Genomic DNA, 9,196 nt, shown 5'->3' with positions numbered 1-9,196 from the left:
GATTCACAAAAGTCCTGTTTATACCTGGTTCTAACATTCGTCCTTTGTCCTGATCTCATCCACACTCTGATTGTGCCCACATATAATAAGCCATTGCATTTACACATGGTATTAAAATGTCTCTCTTATCTGTCCACATTGTGAAAGGATTTCCTGGTCCCTCCCTGTATGCACATTATTTTATAGAAATTCTGTCAAACAAATATGTATATATTTTTTTAAAGAGACATCAAGTCAATGGTGCCACCTGTCAATGATTTTAGAGAGTGAAATAATGATGATTTAAATGGTTTCATTGTCCAGATCTGTCTAGACTTGTAAGATATCTAGACACAATGAGTCCCTGACTTCCTCCGGAGGTTGGCAGGGAGATCTGATCACAATGTGTCTTTTTATTATCTGCACTTGTCTAAAAATGACAGGCAAAATCAGAATGTGGACAAGATCAGGACAAAGGACATGTTTGAATCAGGTATAAACTGGGCTAGTGTGTCTGAGTGGGAGTGCTGTTCCAGGATCACTTTTGCCTTTTAGATCACAATGAGTAAGATTACATGGACAGGGGGGACCTGATCTTAGATCAGCACTCTTAGTTTAAGACGCTTTGTGGATATGGACCCTGACTTGCACCCTATCTGTTGCCTTGAGGAGAGTGAACAGCTGATGAGCAGTGTTGTAGTGGAGGGTAAACAAGTAACGCACTTTACCCATCTTTTGTGGAAAAATTAATTGTCAGTATAGGGAGCTTTTTTCACTGTGTCCTGCGATTAGTTTACCCAACAATTATTTTGTAACCACTACATCACTGCCGGTGAGGTGCAATACTGGCCAACGGTGGATATCCTGCATTATTTCAAACAAGCCTTCTCAGGAGGGTGCTATTTTGATCAGTTTGGATGGGTTCCAATTAACTAATCAATCCTCAAACGTTCACCCTGGTGACTAGTGTGTGGTAAAGTTTGGTGGTGCATGGCCACTGTGAAGTGGGCATACTGAGTTTTGCATTAGTCAGCTCAGTCAGATCAGTTTCCCAGGAGACCAGCTCTCACCTGACACATTCACAACCTGGAATCCAACTAATGATGGAAGATTCCTGCCAGTCTCTTTATTACTTGGACATCCTGCAAATTATGTTGGAAATGATGGGGCATCGGCGAGCCAGGGAGGGCAGAGCTGCCAATCTGAAGCCCATCATGATGGAATTCATTACAGGTAATACCCAGCATCTCAGAGCTGAACAGCATGTAAATATTGGTTGGGCAAACTCAACAACAACAAAAAATGTGAAGCATGCCAGCTAAGCCATTACACAACACATTAATTGCACTATAACGGTGACAAAAGGTTCCCACAAACTGTTTGGGCCTACATAAAGATGTACCAACAGCAGAGCTCTCTTATCAGCACCATGGAGTGAATCCTTACCACTGCTACACCAGGCTATCAGCGGAGCCTTGTCTGGCAGTGAAACAGTTCATTCAGTCTCATTTACTGCCTTTAAAAAAAAACATAGCTGATATGGCTGACTTGCTTAAACAAATATGGTTTCTACTGTGAATTGAGATGTAAAAACTATGACATAAGGGGACGACGAAGCTGATAAGAGGCAATTCATAATTTCCATTAATGCATTAATGAGCGAGCTTGGACGGACATAGTCAATATAACTATTTGTTCAGCACTTCTGAAATATACAGTGACAGAATTCAGAACATGGGCCGTTCTTACAGTATTCTTCATGTGCATGAAGTCAGAACCGTAGGATAAATAAAGGGGGCATATAAGCAGACAATGAAAGCTCTTACAATATTCGATGACATTTCTCTAAAACGGGCTATAGGCTACATGTGCACCACCAACTGCTAATAGCTTACTACACAACACACACTCAGTATGACTTTCTTAGCTACAGTATATATATATATATATATATATATATATATATATATATATAATCTCCCTGGCATATTACATCATGTATGCAGCAGCATACAAGACATGTTTGGACTCACCTTGTTGTGCTGTGCTCACTTGAACAGGAAGGTGGTGCAGCGGTCCTTCGTGGGCAAATTTTGTCATCAAACTTTGTCATCAAAGTCTAACATTTTCTGGATTTACGGTGCTTTCAAGACAACTGTTCCACTGACGTCAGTGACCGTTAGGTCGGAGCGCTAGAAAGAATCCCGATTTCCCGACTTGGAATTCTGAGTTGGATGACCAACAGTTGTCTTGAACTCACTGAAGTCTGAGATTTCCCAGTTCCGAGTTTCCAGTTGTTTTGAACGCGGCAGAAATCATGCTGGATTGACAGCATGGCCAATGTTGAATGTCTATCCTTTTAAGCTTGGAAAAGAGACCCTTAAACCCAGACCACACATCCACTCCACTGAATAGCAGGCTAGTGATTAATTTGCAACACTTGCAGTTAGCCACGGATTCCTTCCAAACCACTCGTTGAATTAGCGATTTCCAACTTGTGTAATGTTTATGTCCAATGGCCTATGAGCACCGATACGTTTTATCTATAATTTCTCTTCATATGACAAGGATTAAAAAGGATTTGCAGTAGATTGTCGACTTGATTCATGTTGATGACTGCTAGCTTGCTAGCCAAGATTGAATGTATGATGTTGACAGTCCAATCAAAGCTACGGTAGATATAACGTGATTTGACGTCATTTTATCTGTGGCCAATCACCTTGAGCCTTCTTGGATGGGCACTTCTAATGTAACTATATGGCAGCACCCAAGGGGCTTTATTTTTCGAGCTCTGCCCGTAGATTTTGCGGTGACGTAGTGTCCCCATGAGTGACAGAACACTGGGACAATCACGGCGCAACTAGAGAACATTACCAACCCCTACGCTCCGTATTTTCTGCTAGCTTCCCCACCACCACAGAAAGCTCTGAGCTAGGCTGAAACACCTCCATTTTGGAGCTGCCTTACTCAAGAAAGCAAAAGAGACCATGTTTGTAAGCGGCTTTATTAACTCAATTATGTTTTTTTTTTACATTGTTTGCAAACTGATGTGACACATATTAAAGCCAAAATAACAGCCACTTTTTTTTGTTGCTAAACAGGGCTCTGCCTCACCTGCCCTGAATTATGGGTCGCCACTGGAGCTGAATCATTAGGTCAGAAACACTGATTTAGCAAATATATTTATCCAGCCAGAATCCCTTTGTTTTACTTTATTCAGCTAAAGAAAACAATTTAACCTTCATACATCATTTGTATTTATTAAAAAAACACTTGCTATAATATAGACACAAGATTGAGAAAGAGGCTACAACAAAACAATGTATTACGACATGACAAAGTACCATAGTATTATGGTGGAAGCTGTTAGCCGGGGGAGGCTAGCATCTCTTCTCTAGCATGACAAAGTACCATAGTATTATAGTGGAAGCTGTTAGCCATGTGAGGCTTGCAACTCTTCTCTAGCACAACAAAGTACCATATTATTATAGTGGACGCTGTTAGCTAGGGGAGGCTAGCATCTCTTCTCTAGCACAACAAAGTACCATAGTATTATAGTGGAAGCTGTTAGCTAGGGGAGGCTAGCATCTCTTCTCTAGCATTGTCTCTTCTCTAGCGTAATCCAAATACCCTTCTCTGGTCGGAGTATGAGGTCACCCAGAGGTCTCAGCTCCTCTCGGCTCTGGCAGGCCCGCACGGAGAAGTGACGCAACACCGAAGACAGCACCACCTTCTCCTCCATCATGGCAAACCGCTGGCCTGGAGACAAAGGACATACAGACATGCATGTGAGGACACAGGCCTTTTCCGAATACCCATACTTGTGTTCTAAATTGTAGGCTTTTTGGGTATGTGATATTTAGAAATTTGAGTATGCTTTAAATGTCATACTAATTTTGTATTTTATCAAGTAGAATTTGCTGCACACTATTGAGGAAGAGAATTGTCTTTTCACCCTCACAGGTGTTTCACAACAGCTGATAATCAAAATAGGGGACGCGCTCTACAAAAATGATGAATGGCGGGGATCAAGCTCACTTGCGCATTCAGATGAAGCCTTCTCAGTATGAGTATGAGTATGAGTGGTATGTTTATATTTGTTGCTTACTGCATACTTTTTTACTGAACAGTATGTTCAAAATAGTATGTAGTATTAGTACACAGTCTGTAGTTTTAGTAAGTAGTAGGCAATAGAGATTCAGACATACAGTAGACAACAATCTGACCGTAAAATCAGACAACTGTTTCCTTTCATTCAGATTTTGTGGGTCTCTCTCTTTGTCACTCTCTCTCTGTCCTATCTACCCCCCCCCCCCCCCCCCCCCACACTCTATCAACTTGAGGAGAGAGACAATCTGTCTCATTCAGTGTGTGGGAGACAGGGCTGATTGGCGGCAGCGGCTCTCCTCTCAGGAGATGGAGAGTCAGTGCTCCTTTGCTCCTCCTCGCTAAATGGATGATTGATTGAGGAAGAGTGGGCTCTTAAAGAGAATGGGAGCGTAAAAGAGGTAAGTGAGGAAGCAGTTTCATAATAAGTGTTGGCTTTAATTCAATGTGACCCATCAGGGAAGGTGCAGCGCCCTGCTTCTAAATTGAGCTTCTCCTTTCAGTTTCTTTTCCACTTCCTGAAGCCAGACTGTGGGTCAAAATCATTCAGCTGGGTCCTTGACCTGTGTCTGTACCATTGCAATCATTTTGATATATCACGGTTTGTATATTAGACCCATATTAAGAGGAGAGAGGGATATGAATGGTAATACGTCTTGAGCTAACCGATGCAGTTCCTGGGTCCAGCGGAGAAGGGGATGTATGCGTAGGGATGTCGTCCTGTGCTGTTCTCTATCAGGAAACGCTCTGGCCGGAACTCCTCGGGATCCGGGAAGTATCGTGGATCGCGGTGCAGGGCGAAGGGAATGATCAGGGCATTCACTCCTTTAGGAATTTTAAAGCCATCTGCAATGGGAGGATATTAAGTATCAGTCATGGAATTACATTTAATTCATTTCTAACTGTGGGCTCATTGTGCTGACAGTTGCGTTAAACATCATGTCAATATTTTCTACCTGCAGTAAAACACTGACTTGTATTAAGTAAGGGTGTTGCTTGGTCACACAGTGGAATCAAAGCTCAGTTCTTTGGCAAAGAGTGACATGTACCCATACTCAGACTAACAGATGCTTGCCCACCTTGAGAAGGAACACCGGATTACTAACACTGTGATTTCGCCACTGAGTCGACAAACTCCTCTGAAAATGTCGAAATCTGTATTTCCTCTAAAACTACAGTTATGCTTATATTCAGAGATAACAGGAAGTGCATATAATATTCTAATTAGTCTAACAGTGGTTTTACGCTATAAGAAAATGCTTTTACTGCAAGCGGAGAGAATGGAGAACAGGCTGCCAGAGCTGACATTGGCAGACGGAAATACAAGTCCTTACAGGTGCTGTTTCAATGAGATGGAGATGACACCCGTGGCTTCAAACAGTGAGGCTCTTAGTCTGCTGCCATTTTACAGGTAAAGGTGCACTTTGGGACAATCTGCTGCCACCTACTGATGTGACAGTCGTCGCTTACGGTGCGCGCGAACATGGGCACGGCGGGGAAGAGGCGAAGGGTCTCCTTGATGACGCATTCAAGGTAACGTAACCTCTTCAGGTCATCGACGGTGACGGAACGGTTGGAGGAACCTGGGTGGGAAAAAGAGGGACATATGGATGGGATTTCATAATACAATGGTCACATGCGAAAAGGAGAGAACAGGAATATGAATGAAAAGGAGTAGTGAGACAGAGAGACACGTGGCTATATGTAATACAACTGTCACATGGGATGAGGAGAGAACAGGAATATGAATGAAAAGGAGTATATTTACCGAACACCACTTGGAGCTCCTCCTGGACCTTGGTCTGGACCTCAGGGTAGGATCCCAGTAGGTGAAGGGTCCAGTTCATAGAGGCTGCTGTGGTGTCATGGCCCTAACAACACACAATCATTCAGAAGAGCGCATTAGGGTTGTGTTGAACAGTGTGCCATTTGGGACGTAACCCATGTGCAGTTGTCTAATGTACATCTAGTAATTTCAAGTACAAAGAGGAACTATCCCACCTACAGTATGAAGTGTTGTTCGATTGCAGAGGGCCTCAGTGGAGTCACATGCTAAATGTGTGATCATATTGGTGGTGGGTTTCGTTACACTACCTCAAACATAAAGGTGTCCACCTCCTCTTGGATATCACTATGGCTCAAGTAATTTCCCTCCTCATCAGTGGCTTTTAACAGCATGTCCAGGAAGGCAAGTCTTCTACTTTTGATGCCATGGTCAGATTCACTGTCAGAACCTGCATTCTCCATGCTTTCTGCTCTCTCCTTGATCACCTGGAGATTACACAAACATTAATACCATACATTTTTATTTCATTTTTGTGCAAAATAAATCTGTGCCAATAGCCATGCTAACAAGATGATTATTACAATATATAAAAGATGATAGTCAGTCAACTGGAATCCTTTCTTATCTGTTATATCCATTTTGTTAGCATGATCATTTTTGGCAGTCCAAACCACAGACACTTGGACATACAATAGGTACTTTAAAGACCTCAGTAGATCTACTCACACTCTGAGTGAATGAATGGAGGATCCTCAGTCTATTGTCATGGTCCTTCCCCTCCCATAACAGACTGTAGATGAAGTCTGACCAATACCAGGGAGCTCTCTGGCGACGACCGATGATGTCACTCATTCTGTAAAGAGAGCTCAGTAAATCTCAGTAAATCTACTCCCCCAAGGAATGTAGACAGGATATAGACAGGATGTAGACAGGATGTAGACAGGATGTAGACAGTGTATAAGACTATGTCATGATAGTTTATTAACATGTTAATACTTACTTGTACACACTGCGGACGTACTCAGACTCACTGTTACTTTGTGCGTAGATGTTCTTTCCCATTGCTGTTTCTGAAACAAAAACAAAAAATAGGAAACAATGTGTCATCATTAGCATTTATTACAAATTACTTTTATCACAGATTTGGAGAGTTGATTTTTATAGTGCCATTCCAAAATCAGTCACTCACCACAAATAATGTCCAAAGCACAGAGTGTGATGTAGCTAAAACAGTTGAATGGATCTCCTCCCGCCTGCTTCTCCAGTTTCTGTGTTAAAACCTCAGACTGCTCATTCATCACCTCCAGAAACTCAGCCAAGATGGAGAAATGGAAGGTCGGGGTCAACATCTTCCTTCTGCCACGCCACTTATCCCCTGTGCTGTTAGAGTCAGGACAGAGAGAGAATCACTTATCCCCTGTGCTGTTAGAGTCAGGACAGAGAGAGAATCACTTATCCCCTGTGCTGTTAGAGGCAGGACAGAGAGAATTACCTCGAGTATGTCCCAAATGACACCCTATTCTTTATACAGCCCTATTCTTTATACAACCCTATTCTTTATAAAGCCCTATTGGCCCTGGTTAAAAGTAGTGCACTATGGCCTGCCGAGTGGTGCAGCGGTCTAAGGCACTGCATCGCAGTGCTAGAGGCATCACTACAGACCCGGGTTTGATCCTGGGCTGTGTCGCAGCCGGCCTTAACCAGGAGAACAATGAGGTGGTGCACAAATGGCCTAGTGTCGTCCGGGTTAGGGGAGGATTTGGCTGGCTGGAATGTCCTTGTCCCATCACGCTCTAGCGACTCCTTGTGGCAGGCTGGGCGCATGTACACTGCCTTCGGTTGCCAGCTAGATGGTGTTTCCTCTGACACATTGGTGTGGCTGGCTTCCGGGTTAAGCAACCAGTGTGTCAAGAAGCAGTGCGGCTTAGCAGGATCGTGTTTGGCTCTCATGGCTCTCGATCTTCGCCTCTCCCGAGTCCGTACGGGAGTTGCAGCGATAGGACAAGACTAACTACCAATTGGATACAAAAAAGGGGTAAAAAAGTTCCCATTTTTTTTATTTATAATTTGTGACTATAAAGGGAATAGGGTGCCATTTGGGATGCAACCAACACTGAATCAGAGGGGTGCAGAGGGCTGCCTTAAATCGACAGCGATATATATGTAATCAGTTTAAAGTCCTCTGTGCCAATACTGTTTTTGATAATGGGGGAAGGAAGGAAGGAAGGGGAAAATGACCTACCTGGTGAGCAGGCCAGTCCCCAGCCAAGGCTGCATAAACCTATAGAAATAGGCCTTGTCTATGTGTTTGGAACTGTGCAGAATCCCCTTCAAAGAGAACAAATGAAATGAGAACAGATCCAGAAAAACAGACCAGAATTAACAAAAGATTGGAAGACTAGCTGTCGTCAGGATCTGAATTAAGTTTAAACATTAAAATTATGCTCAATGTATAGGTAATGTGCTATATATCTCTGACAGTATCTGATGATTATCCAGTCAGCGTCAGCAGTAATACAGGTAGTAAAAAAGTCCCAGCAGTGTGGCGATTACCTCCACAGTCTCTGCGTGAAATAAGACCACCAATGGCAGGGGTCCAACCCAAACCTTCAGCAATGGTAAATGTCTGAACTCCTTAGTGCCTTCAATAATTTGGTTGAAGAAATCTACCAAAAAAGAAAAATGTACTGCTATTGCATTTTTTACTTGGGAAATATTAGATAGCCTAACCTAAATACAGCACAGAGGAGAGGATCTTACCTCCTGCATTAGTGCTGAACAGAAGTGCATTCCCAATGATTGGATAAGCTCCATCCACTCCAGGGATTGGCCTCAACTCGTTCCAGTCCTGAAAGTATTTCTTCAGTGGATGGTACATGATGCAGGCCAACAGAACAATCAGAAGGACCAGACATATGATCCCCAGCGTGTATGTTCCAGACATAATCACCATCTTGGTTTAATGTAGCAGTCTGCTATGTTGTGAAATCCCTCTGATCTGTATGCGGAGCAGCTTTTGACGGACTTTAGACTAGTTATGCACTTCTCCTTTGGCACAGTTAACCGTACGGGTACTGGAACCTCGACTCTCATGCAGCTACAGTGTGAGAAACTGGGTCATGTTGGCTGCAGCAGTTAAGTGAGGGGTGGACTGATGGGGATGGGTAATATGAAAACAAAGGTTGGCTGTGTAATGATGGCAATTACACAATGTGTGTGTGTGCATTTGGTAGTTAATAGTTGTTTTCTCTTCTCCTCTGACATTGACTCATGGGGTAATTAAACCAGAACTACACTATCATTTGCACACTGATTAGATAAGCT

The 9,196-nt window shown here is 43.0% G+C and overlaps 1 protein-coding gene across 2 annotated transcripts; it reads right to left on the bottom strand.

Moving 5' to 3' along the window:
- Nucleotides 1–2,965: 2,965 nt before the first annotated feature.
- On the bottom strand, nt 2,966–8,976 carry cyp4v2b (cytochrome P450, family 4, subfamily V, member 2b). 2 transcript variants are annotated; one of them, XM_014212814.3, is made up of 11 exons: nt 8,633–8,976; nt 8,426–8,538; nt 8,115–8,200; nt 7,062–7,252; nt 6,873–6,936; nt 6,599–6,725; nt 6,181–6,357; nt 5,855–5,957; nt 5,535–5,669; nt 4,753–4,932; nt 2,966–3,738 (listed from the first exon to the last, which is right to left on the bottom strand). In XM_014212814.3, exons 1-11 carry the CDS (start codon nt 8,823–8,825, stop codon nt 3,575–3,577), a joined length of 1,533 nt encoding a protein of 510 aa, XP_014068289.1. In that variant the 5' UTR covers nt 8,826–8,976; the 3' UTR covers nt 2,966–3,574. The 2 variants fall into 2 exon arrangements, with proteins under 2 accessions (XP_014068289.1, XP_014068288.1); XM_014212813.3 differs by having other exon boundaries at nt 6,873–6,942; nt 8,633–8,972.
- Nucleotides 8,977–9,196: the final 220 nt, after the last annotated feature.

The sequence above is a fragment of the Salmo salar genome, chromosome 09 (assembly GCF_965601325.2).
Source record: "Salmo salar chromosome 09, fSalSal1, whole genome shotgun sequence".
Lineage (NCBI taxonomy): Eukaryota > Metazoa > Chordata > Actinopteri > Salmoniformes > Salmonidae > Salmo > Salmo salar.
Note: the sequence above shows the minus strand (reverse complement) of the source record. Positions and strands in the feature narration are given on the sequence as shown.